Source organism: Coccinella septempunctata, chromosome 5 (genome assembly GCF_907165205.1).
Source record: "Coccinella septempunctata chromosome 5, icCocSept1.1, whole genome shotgun sequence".
In the NCBI taxonomy this organism is placed as follows: domain Eukaryota; kingdom Metazoa; phylum Arthropoda; class Insecta; order Coleoptera; family Coccinellidae; genus Coccinella; species Coccinella septempunctata.
The window spans coordinates 8,025,442-8,043,771 of NC_058193.1; the positions used below are offsets into that span (position 1 = coordinate 8,025,442).

Here is an 18,330-nt window from a genome sequence, read left to right on the forward strand (position 1 = left end):
CCTGCCCATTAATTTGATTGGTGAGGGTCCCCACAAGTCTGAGTTTAGTCTAGCACTCTATTGGTGTTCACTAATGGTATTCGCTTAAAAGAATTCATTTTTGATTTAGCAATGGCACAAGTGCTACAATCAAAGTCATCAGGGATATTCTTAACTTGATCTAATCCTACAACAAAGTTTAATTTTTACATATCTATTATTACATGAATGTTTGGATGTCCCAGTTGGCTATGCCACAAGGCAATTTGATTTCCTGCTTTGATATCCTGACATGAGAAATCTTTACCTTCCGTTTCACATATCTTCTCAGCATCCTCTTGATCGGGAGACACAAATCCCCAAAGACCTCTTTGTGCCAGTAGCATTTGTTTGTTGACCGCCATTGCTTGAAGTTATTGTCTGATAACTTCCTGAAGGACAGCATGGATGGCTCCGTCCTTAGATTTGCACGCAACCACGCTCTGCTACCACTTGTTGGATTGATTTTTATCAGAGGTGAAAAAAAAATTTTTTATATATATTATCTTAAGTTACAACTCTCTAGTAAAACCGGCCTTTTTCCCTCAACACTTTCTATTGAATGAACTTTCGATCGCACGCACTAACAAGAAGAACACTTATGTCTGTGACTTATAATTGCAAGAATATTTGCTAGTATATGGTTTTCATTTGATTAAAACATATTCAAAAAAAGATTTAACTTTACTGTCATTGCTTCCAAATATCCCACATATGCAATATTGGTATCACCTTGTATCAAATATTGGAAAAGTATTTTTGAAATTTTGGCATTCCAAAAAATATTTTTTTTGGTTGGAATGTCATAGTATTGAAAAATATAGATTTTTGCAATGGTTTACAGAAACAAACTTGTGATAGATAGGTGAAAACTATTTTTCATAGGTCAAAACAAAAAAGTATCCTATAATAGGCACCTTTCCTCTACTGCATATATTCTGACCCCCCACTAGTATGAACAGTTCGTATAATAGAAACAATTCAAAATTAATCTTTTGATGTCAATGATTTTTCACCATCAGTGCAAATCTGTCAAATGTTTAGTTATTATAAGGCTATAAAAAAAATATGAAAATATTGTGATGGCCAGTCAATGTTGTAGTAACAAATTAAGGGAAGAATTCTAATTAAACTCACCACAGTAATACCCAAATGTCTCAATGCCATTCTTAATGCTGATCTAAGACATGTTGGAGGAATCCACCACACTTTAGGTGGTGGGGTAGCCTTAGTATTAATATGCTTTAAAATACATGTAACTCTTTCTCTTATGATTGCTTGCTCAGAAATCCACTCGTTCATCCTACAAGACTCTATTGTTCCATTGAAAACAACTGCCAATTCAATACTTCCTGGTTCAATGGCTTGTGTTAAGAGAGACAAAAATTGAACCATTCTATTCCACTGGCCCCCACATGCCCAATCTGCAGATAAATAAAAATTATTCATTTGAAAGATTATTTTTTTAATAATTACCAGAAAAATATCCTCCATACAACCTGTCTAAGCAGTTCTCAGCATCAACAATTAGTTTCAATTTGTTGCCGATAGGTCGTATTTTACGATTGGTATTGTGTGGCTGTTGTCTTTGAGTAACGTTTCGAGCAATTTTCAATAAGTCAACGGAAACAGCTCCTCCTTCCAAGTTCGGACTCTCCAAAAATTTTTGTAAATGTTGGACGCCCATTCTGAATTTCATTAACGGTTCTATTTAGAAATGGAAGAATAAGATTCGTTTGCTCATCCTTGTTCTGAAAAAATCGAATTGGAAGCTGTAGAATATTAAACAAGTGTAGAAGTTTATTCCCACATTGTTCAAACGGAACATGGCGGATAACAGAATAAGATATTGTTGACGAATTCTTTATAAAAGCAAAATGACACATTACTGAATAAAAAGCACAATGAAGTTCAAACACCGAACGCGAAAGATATGCTTATAATTGTTAATACATAGTACCTGAATCTGAAAACTAATGGATTGCCGGTGTTGGATTTTCTATTAAGTTTACCGGAGAGTGACAAATCATATTTCCAGGTTCAACTTGAATCTCAATTAAGCAAACAATAGTTTTGCGTTTTCGACAGTATTACAATTTTACAACATTTATAAAATAAATAAACATAAACAAATTTTCCAATTAGGCTCCAGCCCGAAGAGTAATCTACTCTATGCCACAGAACCAGCGACTTCGTTTTCTTTTATTGATTTTGATTAACCAGAGACAAGACACAAAGATTATATCCACAGATTACAGAGTAGAATTATATCTATAATCTTTGCAGTTTGTCTATGCTTTGCACTTTGAGCCATATTTTCGCTTTTCGCGATTAAGACGCGTGAAGCGAGCATCACAGAACAGACCTTGACTTACTTTATGGCGAGCATACATTAATTGTCTCCAAGATGCCAAAATTGCCAAATCATATCGACCAATCAGAGTGCAGCGCATCTCCCGCCAAAACATTTCTCTGGTCTGGCCAACTTTTTCCCCGACCGGGTTATTCTCGAACTTCTAACTTCTTCATGTAATTGTACCATTGGATCCTCTTAATTTTGATGATACTCTGTTATCTGTGAATGTAATAATTTCAAAATTTCGCATTTCAGTTTGTTCTTTCATTAAATTTCGAAAACGGCGATTTTTATCGCTTATACAGATTGTGAAAGAAGGTAATTAATTAATCATTGCTTTTTGACTATATTAAAATATTTGAACGAGTTTCTGATATTTGCCTTTCAGCCGGTGGTAATCTCTATATCAGTTTATCAGCTCTAAAAAGCAGTTTTTATTGCTACGTTTGAATGATCAATATGGATCAAGAAAGGTAAAGTTTATTCATATGGTTCATTCCGATCTGAGTACTAGTGTGAACTTAGCAACGGTTTTCCAGCCACGGTTTCTGACGTACGGTGCTTCGATGGCGCGAGGCGGAGTCGACCGTGCGCGGCGTTGCCAAACTGCACAGAAGGAAGTGAACGGTTCATTCGCTTGTATTTCGATATTATTTCATTGGAATGAGAGGAATAATGAAATTTACTCATTATTTCAATACAACCTATGTCTCCTGGCATTTGATTCTAAATAATTCCATGGTGTTGGGGAAAAAGGAGATAAGTTGATCATTAAGAATGAGATGAGTTATTTTGTCTGTAATGGAACATTCTATAGGAGATATTTGAAGATACCTCCTTAGGGGCATGGGTAACTGACGCTTATTTCCTTTATCTGACTTATCTTGCTTGGCCTATAAGCAAGGTTTCGATAAATACATCCAGAGTGAAAATATATCTCGTTTTGCTCAGAAATGGACTTAACTCCTTTTTCCCCGGCACCACGGAATTATTGCCTGTTCATTGATATCCGTACTATATAAGTGAAAAAATTATATCTCCGAAAATACTTCGTGTTCGTTGATGATTTTTTCGCTTAAATGTGTGTAATTGAATGCTTTATCAACTTCAATTCTCAAATGAATTTGGGACGCCGTCAGGACTTGACAGAATAAGATTTTTGAGCCAGCAACGATTTTCCGTTTTCGTAAAAACTCTATATCTCCGAAAATACTCCGTGTTCGTTGATGATTTTTTCGCTAAAATGTGCGAAATTGAATGCTTTATCAACTTCAATTCTCAAATGAATTTGGGACGCCGTCAGGACTTGACAGAATAGGATTTTTGAGCCAGCAACGGTTTTCCGTTTTCGTAAAAACCCTATCTCCGAAAATACTACGTGTTCGTTGATGATTTTTTCGCTTTAATGGGCGTAATTGAATGCTTTATCAACTTCAATTCTCAAATGAATTTGGGACGCCGTCAGGACTTGACAGAATAGGATTTTTGAGCGAGCAACGGTTTTCCGTTTTCGTAAAAACTCTATATCTCCGAAAATACTTCGTGTTATCGTTGATGATTCTTCCGCTGAAATGTGCGTAATTGAATGCTTTATCAACTTCAATTCTCAAATGAATTTGATACGCCGTCAGGACTTGACAGAATAGGATTTTTGAGCCAGCAACGGTTTTCCGTTTTCGTAAAAACTCTATATCTCCGAAAATACTTCGTGTTCGTTGATGGTTTTTTCGCTAAAATGTGCGTAATTGAATGCTTTATCGATTCCAATTCTCAAATGAATTTGGGACGCCGTCAGGACTTGACAGAATAGGATTTTTGAGCCAGCAACGGTTTTCCGTTTTCGTAAAAACTCTATATCTCCGAAAATACTTCGTGTTCGTTGATGATTTTTTCGCTAAAATGTGCGTAATTGAATGTTTCATCAACTTCAATTCTCAAATGAATTTGGGACGCCGTCAGGACTTGAGAAATTAGGATTTTTGAGCCAGAAACGGTTTTCCGTTTTCGTAAAAACTCCATATCTCCGAAAATACTTCGTGTTCGTTGATGATTCTTTCGCTAAAATGTGCGCAATTGAATGCTTTATCAACTTCAGTTCTCAAATGAATTTGGGACGCCGTCAGGACTTGAGGAATTGGGATTTTTGAGCCAGCAACGGTTTTCCGTTTTCGTAAAAACTCTATATCTCAAAAAATACTTCGTGTTAGTTGGTGATTTTTTCGCTAAAATGTGCGTAATTGAATGCTCCATTGGTTCCAAGTGTCAAATGAATTTGGTTTTCCTTTTTCGTAAAAAATAACATTTTTTCAGGTAACCTCTACTTTGCCGTCAACGTTCGATGAAAATTTATGATATAATTTATTAAGAAAGATACAGATACAGTATATACAAAGATCGGAATCAACTTTTTCGCTTGACTGCAATGATTGGGAACTTTTTAGCGCCTGTTTTAAATTAGCTCCTAAAAAATTATTATGCATGGCTTTTTCCTTCTTTTTCCATACTTCTTGTGAAGAAAGGCCATCATCTTTTTCGAACCGAACCTTCGTGCATTTCGATCTCGGAATGAAGAAGAGCGTTCCTTATATGCAAATAAAACATATTTTCTAATTTTTCTAATCACACGGCTACTTCTCTGGCGCATTACTCTCTTCGCTATGGTGTTTTTGAGGATCCCGAACCATCTCTCAACTGGAGCATTACTCATCCTCTCTTTGTTATTCAATAAAATTCCACTCCAGAGGGGAGAAAATGGAATGAAATGTTTAAAAAAATGTTCAAAGAAATCCAAGTTTTTGTATTCATTCTCGGTATAATTGCCGTGGTCAGAAATCAAAGAGGTGGAAGTGAGAATCTGTTTTAAATACTAGCAAAGTAAGGTTGCATCATAAGTTCCCGACTCATTGTTTTTGAGAATAATATTACTTTTATGTAAATCTTTATTAATGAGGTAATCATCTGTACCGGTTGATATTTTCAATAGATTTTGAAAAGCATTTGCGAAAGTTTTATTTTTATTTTCTGAATGAGTAACAATATATTATAAAAACTTTTCAGCCAAGCGCAGAAAATTTCACAATCATTGATATTGTACGCCGCGGCTATAATTTCTTTAATATGTTGTCTCACTTTGAACTCTTGATAATACATATCAACATCCCGAGCCATTAACTTGAACAAGTGGGCACAGCACAGGTGCATCTGAATTTTATTTCGAGGAAAAGTTTCATGATTTGATAAACAATGGAAGGTTAAATTAATATATTCCTTCAAATCTAAAGAGTTCAATGCTACAGATGCAGCATTCATAAGAACAAAGCTAAAATCTGTAACAATTTTCTGAAAAGCAGGCCACTTCTTATGGGCTCTACACAAAAAGACCTAAATTTCAGAAGCCATGCACCTATGCTTCCAGCATCATGTTCACTTGAGACCATTTCTACTACAGGACATATTCTACTGGTATTTGAAATTTGAATAACCCCGGCATAATAATATACCTTATTACCTGTATTGCCGGGACGACGTATTAAACTTCCAGTAGCATCAATATGGAGGACTGAACCCTTTTGTGAAGTTAGCATTTCTAATTGTTCGATACTATAGACAAATATGATAAGGGACTCCTACATATTGAATGTAATTTGGATGTTCATTACGCATTTTCATTACATCAATTAAATCATTCACATCTCTATCATTTTTTGCTAAGGCTTGCGAACGCACTTTTCTATAATCATCTGATTTCACATTACCTAAATTCTTTTTCTTCAAACTATCGTCATCTAAATTGATAACATCATTTTGACGCTGTTCTAAAGGTTTAACATTCAATATATCCTTTTTTACAATTTTCCTTTTAATTCCTCTTAACTGAGTTGACAAACCACTTAAATGATTGAAATCCCGACCTGAACACCTCCACTTTATGCTCTATCGGAAGTGCATCCGTTATAGGACTTATAACTAAAATGAATTTTTTACAAGTTGCATGAACGCAATAGGCATATATTTTATACGATTTCGATTTTTTCACATAACGATAGTTTTTAAAATACAATTTACACGTGTTAATCACAGTAACAAACTTTTCATTGATTACATAAATGTACTCCTCGGCAATTAATTTTTCATCTTTGCATATCGATGAGAATTCTGTATCTGACAAAACAAAAGAACCTTCTTTTTTGAACAATTTCCATAGGAATTACATCTGTACTTCACATCATTCAAATTTATACTTCCCTTTGGCAAAATTTCTTTGACTTTTTTTTTTATTATCCTGCAAATGCTCCAAACTTGGCGAAATTGAATAAAAATCCGAACTTATTTCTTTTCTTGTTGACAGAAATACAGATTTTATCCGATGAAGTATTATCCGATGAAATTAAAGGATCCATTTCTGAAAGTGGTGATGAAATTTTTTGGTTAATAATAGGCGTAGAATGCATAATTCTATCAGGACTTACAATTTCGATGCTCTTACTTCCGTTAGTTTGTTCAGTTACATTTTTATTTGAAGCGTCTACAATGTTTGAGCTACAAATACTAGATTCATCAAAACTATCTTCAAAACGAATTTTGGATATGTTTCTTCTCGAAAAATAGCAAATATTTCTACGATTTCTTTGGTTGTTTTTAAATCCTATAATAGATTACAGAGAAGAGAATAAATTGATTTATCGGAATAATAACTTTCGCATAATATCTGTTCTTGGAAATTTTATTTTTCAAAATAATCGCATTGAAACTTGACAATTCGATTTTATGAGGAACCTTTTCCACCATATTTTTCGATTTTTTAAGGAGTTCATTTTTAGTTTTATTACTTAATAATAATTCACTCAATTTATTTGTGTTACGATGAAAAACTTTTTGAATTATTGCACGACTTTTTGAACTATCGGATTTGAAAATAATTATAGCGGCATTTCTTATGATCTCATGATTGACTGTTAAAGATTGCAAAGTTTCGAAAGATACATCTGGAAAATGTTCATTGACAAATGCAGCTAATTCATTAACCCATATGGCCCCACACATTTTTTTCTCCTTATTTCGATAAATTTGACTATATACTGATGGAATGAAATGAGTAAGACACAACAGACTCATTTTCGAAGGAAAAATCAAGTAGCGATTTCGGAAAAACATATGCACTCAAACGAGTACACTGGGCACTCGTGAGGTCTCAGACAGTACAAATGATATTATGTGAAATTTCATTTTATTACACATATATGGTTTATTATATAATATGGTTTATTAGTTAAACATTGTGATACTTTATGAAACAGTCGCGCTCAATACAAATAAGGATAACATTGCATTGATCGAAGATTGCATTGCCGACATCGTAATTGTTTTTCGTTTTTTGCTGATAACAAGAGTAGTTTCACTGAACTTGAATGTGATATAGGTATAATACAAAAAAGTGGACACGAAACATCACTGACAATTGAAAAAAATGTTGGCTGAACAAAATATGTTTCATGAGTTCGAGATTCAGCTACCCCTGCTTGAAAATCTTCTAGACTCGCTCATTATATATCATAGAACACTACAGTATCGATGCAGTTTTGATGCAAACTGGTAGATGCCATCAGAGGGACATTTTACCTGTAGGTGATCAACTGTACCCAAATGAGTACAGTGGGACCATATGGGTTAATTGGAAATTTGGTTGATCGTCCTGGCATGTTTGAACTCCTAAATGTATTCGCAATATAAAAGATTTTTGGATTCAATTAATATATAATAAGGAAAAATAGACGAATAAGTCGATAAAATTTCAATTACTCACATATAGGTACCATCAAAAAAACAATACACAAAACACACTAAATTCTAAGCTTTTCACACAAAATTTCTACACTTTCACTTGCAACTACTTTTCAGTTCAGTTTCAGTGAATATTAGAGTAGCGAAGAAAATCTGGACGTAATCACAAGAACGTCGGATAAATATCAGAAAAATAAATTTCCTGACTTCTTTTGACTTTTGTTTAGCTCAAGAGAATAGATCAGAACAAGACTGAAATTTTCTTAAGAATGAAGCTTTTTACCAGGTTTTGTCACTAGAAACATCATCAAGATATTCACACTTTACAACTCACAAAGGGCGGATCCAAGATTTTGCCACTAGAGTAGAGGAGGTGGACTTAAAAGTTGGGTTTTTTTCTTACCTCCCTGGATTGTTTGCTCAAAATAATATTCAAAAAAATATAAACAGTCTCGAGTGAAATCTTGACAAAAGAGGACGTGCTAAAGTGCTCCTAGTGCTATAAAAGAGAATTTAAAAATTTCGGCTTATTCTGTTCAGTGGTCGGAGAATCCGCATCCGCTCCCTACAGATGTCGCTAAATGTCGACGATGCCATGGGAAATGGGTAAAAAGGATCTTGATGATCACTGAAAGTGAATGTTGTTCCCTTACCACCTCCTAACAATCTTTAACCCTTGCGAACAATAAAACTTTCGTAAGGAGACCCGTACTAACATGGATTCTGATTCAGTATAGGTCCGTCAACGCAGATGAAAACCGTGACCTCTGGTGGCTTAGTTGGGTAGAGCACTTGACCGGTAATCAAGAGGGGCGCGGGTTCGAATCCTGCCCGGAGGTGTACTTTTTCAGAATTCAATAATTGTCTGCTTGCCGTTAATATATTCATTGATATTTAATTCCAGACATTAATTCCACTACTCAATATAAAAGAGAATGTTGGTGTTCATCCTAAGTGTCCAGAGGATTTTTTTTTTTCTCGTTGGTTCTGCAGAAAACATCAGGTGAGCTTATATTTCGTATCTCTTTTCTGATTTTCATCATAGCGTATAAAACATTCGGCTTTATACCATAGTTTTATATAAGACTATTTCAGTGAAGATTTCTGAATATTTTATTATTTTCAAATTGTTTGATATTTTGAGATTTTTGATTATAAAACCATGTCGGAAACCTCAGATAATGACGGTTCCTACATGGAAGCGACCGATGCTGAAGAGTTCAGCGAAGGCGAACACGAGGAGCTTGTAAAGCTTAGAGAAGAAAATGGGCAGTTGAAAGCTCAAATAGTCAAACTGACTGAAACTGTGTCACAGTTGGTCGGTGAGATGCGCCTCTTGAGGGAGGAAATGACCCGCAATAATATGACGAAATCTCCCACTTACGCCGCAATCACAAAGCCAGTAGCGGGTTCCAAGAATAATTCCCTTATAGGAATTGTTTCACAACCCGAAACAAGGAAAAATGATTCAACGCAGGTCGCGAAGGCCCCAAACGCGCCCCCAACTAAACGCGCGCGAAAAGAAAGCTCCTCTTCTGATGAGGAGACTGTCAAGAAGTGCCTAAAAGAGATAAAATTCCACCCATCACGATGATGGGCACCTCAGATTGGGTAGAGATATCTAAAGCTCTCTACACAAAAAGGATAAACTACAACCGTGCAACTACAGTTAAAGACGGTATAAAAATCATCGCGTCAACCGCAGATGATATTAGAAAAATCACTACATTCTTCGAGCAGAATGGTAAAGAATTTTTTACCTACCAAATGGAGGAGGAGAAGAAGATATATGCCGTTATTAGGCATTTACCAATCGACGCTGATCTTGCGTTGATTAAGGACGACCTGATATTCCAGGGAATATCAGACGCTGAGGTGTCCAGAATGACATCGAACAAGACAAAGAAGCAAATACCTCTCTACCTGGTTAAAACCCAGAAAAAGGAAATCTTCGAAGTGAAGCGACTCTACAACCTCTGTATTGTGGTTGAACATAAAAAGAGGCATGAAAGTCCAAGCCAGTGCTTTAGGTGCCAAAGGTACGGACATGCACAAAACAAATGCTCCTTCCCGTGGAGATGCATGAAGTGCTCAGGAAGTCATAGCAGCAATGACTGCACACTCACCAGAAAAGGTGAAGAGAGAAATGCCACATGCGTCTTATGTGGAGAAGAGGGCCATCCAGCTAGCTACAAAGGATGTAGCGAGTTCAAGTTGGTGACCAGAAAGAAAAATTCCCGAAAATCAGTTGAACAGAAAAAGAAGGTAACAAAAACAACAACTTCTGAACAAAAAATTCAGGAAGTAGCGAAGACCCAACCTACAGAGCAGGAAAAGAAGAGGGAGACTCCAAAACCCGTCCAGAAAAAAGAAGGACAGAAAAAGCTTACAATGAAACAGGCTGTGAACAGTCAACAGGAGAAGAAAAAGATATCTGAATCAGCCGATGATTTAGATATCTTCACGGAAAAAATTTTCAACAAGATAATGTTGAAAATTGAGAGGGAAATGGAGAAAAAACTCCAAGCATTATTTAGTAAACTGAATTAATGGACCTTACGGATATTAGGAAGAAATCCCTCAAGATAATCTCGTGGAACATAAACGGGATCAACACTCGGAAAGCCGAGATAGAACAAATAATATCAGAAATACAACCTGATATTATAGCCCTACAGGAAACAAGAATAAACCGGAACAGAAGACTGAATTTCATGAATTATGAAACATATAGATGTGACAGAATTACAAACACCGGAGGAGGAGTAGCAATATTGGTGAGAACAGATCTGAAACACTACTTTAAAAGTAGATCCGACGAAACACAAGGAAAAACAGAAAAAGTGACGATTGTTGCCGAATTAAATCGGCAAAGAGTCGAAATAACCTCGGCGTATAAGCCACCACAAAACAATCTATTGGAAGAAGAGATAAACAACATGTTGGAAGGATCAAACCCGAAAATCTCCATCGGAGATTTCAACTGTAAATCCCCATTATGGAATAGCATAACAGAGAATAGAAATGGCAAAAAACTCAAGGATTTCGCCGAAAATCAAAATGCCAAAGTTATTGGACCAGAGCTACCGACATATCTTGCTTTTGGAAGAGGAATACCAGATGTGATAGATATCGCGATATTGAAAAATATAACTCAAGAATTCTCGATTGAAACTTTGGAAGATGGAACCTCAAACCACAATCCCGTGGAATTGACAGTTGGAGAAGAACCAAGAGAAAAACTGCTAGAAATAAGAGAATATACCAATTGGACTAAATACAGCCATTTAATACAATCGTAAATAACAGAAATTCCAACAATAAGCACTCCAGACGATCTGGAATGTGCGGTTGATAAACTGGAAGAGATTATATTGAAAGCTTACGAAAAAAACACGAGAAGAGTGAAGAGACCAGCACCAAGTCATCCGCATGGCGATACGCCACTACTAAAGAAGTAAAAGATCTTATACAAGAAAATCGAAGACTCAGAAGAATATATAGGATGAACAAAAATGATCTAAATAGAAGGAACCTCAACCGACATAGCCAAGTTCTGAAAAATGCCCTGAAAGATCTAAGAACAAGCAGATGGAACAAAAGGGTTCAAGAACTGAATACAATCGATCATTCTGCATGGAGAATGCAAAAAAGCCTACGAGGAGAAAAGACTAAAATTCCACCCCTACACGGAGAAAGGGGAATGGCATATACCAATACTGATAAGGCAGGGAAATAATTAGAAGTTTGAAGAAGAGGAAAGCTCCCGGAAGCGATAAAATAACGAATGTTATGTTAAAGAAATTACCTAGAAAAGGTATAGCCGCTCTAACAAATATCGCGAATGGAATTATGAGGACAGAACACTACCCAGAAAAATGGAAAACAGCAGAAGTCATAGTATTCAATAAACCATTCAAAGAGAAGAAGTTTCCACAAAACTACAGACCGATAAGTCTACTGTCGGCGTTAGGAAAAGTAGAAGAAAGAATAATCGCCACGAGGCTAAATGAGGAAACCGAAAATATGGAACTAATACCACCAGAACAGTTCAGATTCAGAAGAGAGCATTCAACAGAACAACAATTATTAAGGCTCACAGAGTACATAACAGAGGGATTCCAAAATAAACAAGCTACAGGTCTTATTTTACTAGACGTCGCCAGAGCATTCGACAGAGTATGGCATGAAGGATCAATATATAAGATGAGATGTGCTGGATATTCGATCAAAATATGCAAGTTGATCAGGAATTATCTCAAAAATAGAAGATTTTACGTAAAAGTGGGAGGAGAATGCTCCTCAACAAGAGATATAGAGGCTGGAGTACCCCCCAAGGATCAGTACTTGGGCCACTTCTGTACAACATATACATCCACGATATTCCGAAAAATCCAAGAACCATGCTAACGTTATATGCTGACGACACAGGCATAGCAACTCGACACCGAAACCCTGAAATAATAGAACGAGTTCTACAAGAGTCGATTGACGAAACAAATGACTGGTGCATAAAGTGGAAAATCAAGCTCAATGGACAAAAGAGCCAAGCAATATTACTACAGAAGAGAAGACTGCGACCCACAACAAAACTGGATGTTGACGGCGAAGAAATCGATTGGGAAAATGAAGCCAAATATTTAGGAATAACGCTTGACAAAGGACTTATCTGGAAAAGTCATATCAAACAAGCAATCGACAAAACGGAAGCAGCGATGAATAGACTCTATCCTCTGATAGGAAGAAGAAGCCACATGTCGAAAGAGACAAAATTGAAGATAATCAAAGCCGTTGCTAGGCCTCAACTGACTTATGGATCAGTTGCCTGGGGTTTCGCGGCAAAGAGCCATATCAAAAGAATTCAGGCCACTGAAAACAAGCTGCTACGATGTGAAATAGATGCACCTTGGTTTGTCAGGAATAGACAGATTTATAAGGACCTGAAATGGGAAACCATAACGGAATTCATGAACAGAAAACCAGAGAAATTATTCGAAACAGCTAAAAACCATCCGAATCAAGAACTCAGGAGAATGCGAATTTACCGAAGGAGACCAAGAGATCAATTAAAAAGAGATTAAAATAACAACAGAAACTTATTGAAAAATTCAATAAAGTGTTAATCCAATAGAGGATAAACACATAAATCCCAGCACGATAGTGTGCGAGAAGAAAACCGACCAAGAGATGAACGGTTTATAGGCAAATGCCCGGAACCAAAATTCAAGAAGCAGTAGGGTTTTTAGTGGGTCTCGAGCTCAGGAGAGTGAGAAACCCCACACTGTTCCCCCTCAGGAGATGAGGGTGGTTCGTCTGGCTTGCAGATTTTCCCCCTGCTACACAAAAAAAAAAATATATAATATATAATCTGAAGTTTGAGATACTTGAATGAAAATAAGATAAGTGTAATGTTTTCTTCAAAATGCCATATTAAAATGAATGAAATCCATTTGTGTGTTTTACATAAACATATATCAACCAAAAAAGTTTTCATTCATTACGTTTGTCTTGGGATTTGTAGCCCTTTCCCTCCTCATACGGTTGCCAAATAGAAACTGAAACCGTAGCCTAGATAGAATTTTCAGAAATTTTTCACCACTTCTCTAGGATCGTTCATTGAAGTATTGGTTGGTTGATACTTCAATCAACGCTAGAATATAGTCTGAAGCTTCCTCAAAATTTTTGACAAAAACGATTTATTTCATATATTTGCTCTATTCGGGTTCGAATTTCGGACAGTCCGAGAATGGTTCTAGAACTGCGCAGAGGACTCGATACTAGGGCGCAACAGTTCTGCGCAGTTTTAGAACAATTCTCGGACGCTGCAAATTTTATACAGAAGCTCACTAAAAATCTTAAAATTAAATGTAAACTTATTATTTGTGTTCTGTGATGTAAACTGCGGCCATTTGTATCGAGGCCCTTTCTTTTATCACAAATAATAAACAAAAACAGAGACGAAAATCAACTAATGCTAACTACCACGACTTGTTTGAATTTATTTGAATGAACAAAGTACATAATCAATATATTTGTTTCACTGCATTTTATTTATTTTGTGATGCGTTCATCATTCTGCTTATCGAAAATTTTTGTTGTTCTTCGACATGATTGATACTTCATGAAAATGGTCCATTGATATTTCCATTGAGTATTAAATTAATACTCAATGAAATTACCAATAAAGTTTTCTCTGAAAGAAGGATTTTTCGGGTTAGGATTTTTACAAATATTCACAAGGCGGCTATATTATTTACAGTTTACTGGTTTTTTCTTAGTGAAAGTTCCTTCATAAAACATTTCGTTAAACAACAAATGGTATTTACTAGCCACATGTTCAAGATAACCAGAACTTCCATTAGTTAAATTTGCAGTAATAAAATGGCCATCAAGTTTATTGCTTCTTCGAAAAGACATTTCTGTACCTAGGCAAAAGCAGCGTGTAATAGGTACATTCATTCAATCCTACAACATCCAACTATTAAACTTATAATAAGTACATTTAAATAAAATTATGCAATTTGTGTGAATGAATTATTTTAAGTAAATACTAATCGAAGTCATTAAGACTTCGATGATTTGATAAATTGTAACAAAGGTTGTGACGACAAATAATAGACCATATTAGTGAGGTTAGAATCACTCAGTTGGCGGGAGATCCATATTCAAATTTTTTTACATAGGAATCGACTTTAAGATGGAATATCGCTAGCTAGAAGTAAATGTTAATATAAAGGCATGCAAAATTGGGTGCCGCAATTATTAGAGGTTGTTTCCAAGTACATTTTACATCACAATATACTTATATATGTCCTAAAATCAAAATTGAACACATATATATATATATATTCTTTTGAAAAAGAGTGTTACAAACTTTTACAATCTGAAAATAACAATGAAGCGGATGTAAAGAAATGAAACAAGAGACAGATCCTAAAAACCTGTTCCTCGTTCCAGATCTCAGTGTAAGCAGAGGAAAAATGTCAACGGGGTACCATACATATCTTCGTATGATACATGAAAAAAAAAAACAGAGATAAAAACCTCAGAAAAAACTCTCTGTTTGCCCGTATAAGTGTAATGATGATGTATGTGTGTAAAGAATAAGCTGAAAATAATTGAAATTGAAGGACATCTTCTTCATATGACAAAATCCAAAAACTTCTTCCCATTCTTTCTACTATGAAGAATTATCTGAAAACAAAAAAGAAAGAAAAAAACGAGAGGGGTGTATTGAATTTTATATTACTCATTATTATACGGAATATATCCGTATGTCGTAGATCATTTCTGCTATACGTCAATCAGGAACCGTAACAAGGAAAATGACATGCTACGCTTGCGCGTTAGAATGATGTCAGCTTCAGAGGTTAGAAACGAAATGAAGCTACGACAAACTTCCATGGATCTTGCTGACCAATTTTATATTGATCCATTATTAAAAAAATATACCATTTTATTACGAAATTTTGTTTTCAACTTGTTAAGAAAGGATCATAGAATACATTCCAACAGAAATAAATCTTAAGAAATTCGCTAAAATATCCAAAAACAGTCGAGAAGTACGCGGCATTTTTAGTCCCATAAGAAATGCATAGGGAATTGAGGAACCCGATCCACGGATGGATCGCGATTCAAATTTCCCGCCTAACCTCACTAATATGGTCTATAGGTCCGATAGATCGACTGACACTCGATTCATATATATTACCTATCTAATTAATCGATTGATATACATATTAATGGGAATGAAATTGATTTCTTCATAAAATATCCACTCTTTTCAATACAATTTCGAGTGAATTAATTTCCTTTCGTAATTGAATAAGTTGACATAAGTATTTGATTTCCTCATTACTAATTATGAAGAAAAAAATCTACATTCATACCGTTTTCTATACGTCGTCAAAACAATTAGTACGACTATTGAACGTGCGTTTTTGAGAAAAAAAGATCAAAATAAGCGCCGAATAGCCATAAAAATGGGAGGAAAGAAAGGAAACCCGCAAGCAGCTGTGTCTTCTCTAAACGTTGCCCATGGGGCGATAAAGAGTGGAAGAATTTGTTTGAATAAATTTGAAATGGCTTCAATCTATGTAATCTTGTGAAGGTGTTTAATGTAATTTTATTTCATAAGCGGGCTCTCTCCTGAGTGATGTGAAACGAAAGTGTCAATTTGACTTATTATGATAAAATAGAAGAAAACACTAAAATGCATGATACACAGCCTTGTCCGGTTATAATTCATTAAAGAGATTTATTATTTTTTTATAAAAATTCAGAATCGAACTCAATAACTGAGTTATACCCAGGTAGAAATTTTAGTCTTCAAGACGTCTTTGGTTGGTCATGTTCGGACGTATGGTGACCAACTTGGTGACGTCAGTGAAACCTTATGGTGAGGTTAATATGTCACAGCCTGAAGACGTCTTACGGTGACGTCTTGAAGACGAATTTGGAAGACGATTATTCGGTACTTTTACGTCTTGTGTACGTCTTTCTGACGTACTGAGGACGTTAGTATTTTTCAGAAAATTTTAGAATTTCATGGATAAAAATGAAACATAAACCAACATTGTTTCTGTTTCTTCCCCCCTGGCCTTGTGCTCGAGCATATCAGCATACATTATTTGAAATCCTAGGTACAAGACACCCACAAACATCTATGATATCGGCGGGATTCGAACCCGCTACCTCCGGCATCCTAGCCGAGTGCGCTGCCATTACGGCCGTCGAGGCTGTGTAAGATGTTGGTATTATTGGTATTGAGTATCATGAAAAAGTGTGTCAGAAAAAGTTATTTTCAAGACTATGTACTAACAGAAATGAAGCAAAAGATCGATTATCAATGCGTTGCATTTACATAGGATAAATGGAACAGGATAGCTAGTCATATTTTTTTCAGGTTTTTGACTGCAAATAATTTCATTTTCCTTGAATCTGAAGGATATAAATATAGCGATTTATAATTTTACGGACGTTATCCTCCGTTTCATATCTACATATCTATATTCAAACTGTCCGATATATATCGAACCTTGAAAAAATTATAAGTCTAAAGTCTCAGAGTGGTCTAAGAATAACGTTATTCAGACGTCTTTTGTGTGACGTCTTACTAGCCCACTTGAATTGACGTCTCGGAGACGTTATTGTACGACGTCTTACTAACCTACTTGAATTGACGTCTCAGAGACGTTATTGTACGTCCGAGTGTCGTCGAAGACCAATAAAGACCTAATGAAGACGTCTTCGAGACAACACCGTTCTACCTGGGTAATCGTCGAATCTTACCGTTGATTTTCAAGGTTCACCTTTGAAAATAGTTTGAAATGAACTCCTAGAATGTTAAAATCAACTATATATGAATCATTGATATTTGGCAAAAACCTAAGTGTCATTTTACGATCCCCCCAGCTCTTCTTGGTTTTATTTGATTGATTTGGAGGATTGAAAATATTCCCGGAATTATTAGAGATGAAAGTATGAATTACAAAAGATATGTTGCCACAATAATACAAAATATATTTTACAGTATATTTTTACAGCTCGAATCACTTTTTTTGCGTTGAAAGTTCCCATCATGGGAACTGTCTTTATACAAATTTGACATCAATTATTGATGCGCTGATCGTTTAAAATAAAAAAATGTGACTACTTAATTTTCATATTTGATACTTGAAAAGACCTCCAAACGATTATATTCTGGATTTATTTTTTAATCACCAATAATAATAATTATATCATTTTTTCGGTAATGTCATGGTGTACTCAACATTTCCTACAATGGCTATCGTTAAACATTATAACTATTATTTTAACCATACGATAAAATTCTGTAATTTTCATAGTGTACATAATAAGAGAATGGCCGGCCTGACGCCTGAGATAATCCTGTTGGGGGCCTCCCTCAATTATTACCGAATCGATGGAAAAGCCCAATGTAATAAAATTGAGTGTTGCTTATTTGCACTGCAGATGATGAATGACCATATTGTGAGGGAATTTTATGGACCTATGCACGTTTTCTGCTGGCTCATTATTCTGACGACGTCCCGAATTCATTTGAGAATTGAAGTTGATAAAGCATTCAATTACACACATTTTAGCGAAAAAATCATCAACGAACACGAAGTATTTTCGGAGAGAGTTTTTACGAAAACGGAAAACCGTTGCTG

At 35.5% G+C, this 18,330-nt stretch overlaps 1 protein-coding gene across 4 annotated transcripts in view; it reads right to left on the reverse strand.

The window, feature by feature from the left end:
- LOC123313834 (constitutive coactivator of PPAR-gamma-like protein 1 homolog) overlaps positions 1-2,202 on the reverse strand; it is a 277,895-nt gene extending 275,693 nt beyond the window's left edge. For all 4 annotated transcript variants that reach the window (XM_044898883.1, XM_044898881.1, XM_044898880.1 and 1 more), the window contains exons 1-3: positions 1,979-2,202; positions 1,495-1,769; positions 1,156-1,442 (exon numbers count right to left, since the gene is read on the reverse strand). In XM_044898883.1, the coding sequence (XP_044754818.1) occupies positions 1,156-1,442; positions 1,495-1,717 (510 nt within the window). In that variant the 5' untranslated portion in view covers positions 1,718-1,769; positions 1,979-2,202. The remainder of the gene's footprint in view (positions 1-1,155; positions 1,443-1,494; positions 1,770-1,978) is intronic.
- Between the last annotated feature and the right edge of the window lie 16,128 nt (positions 2,203-18,330).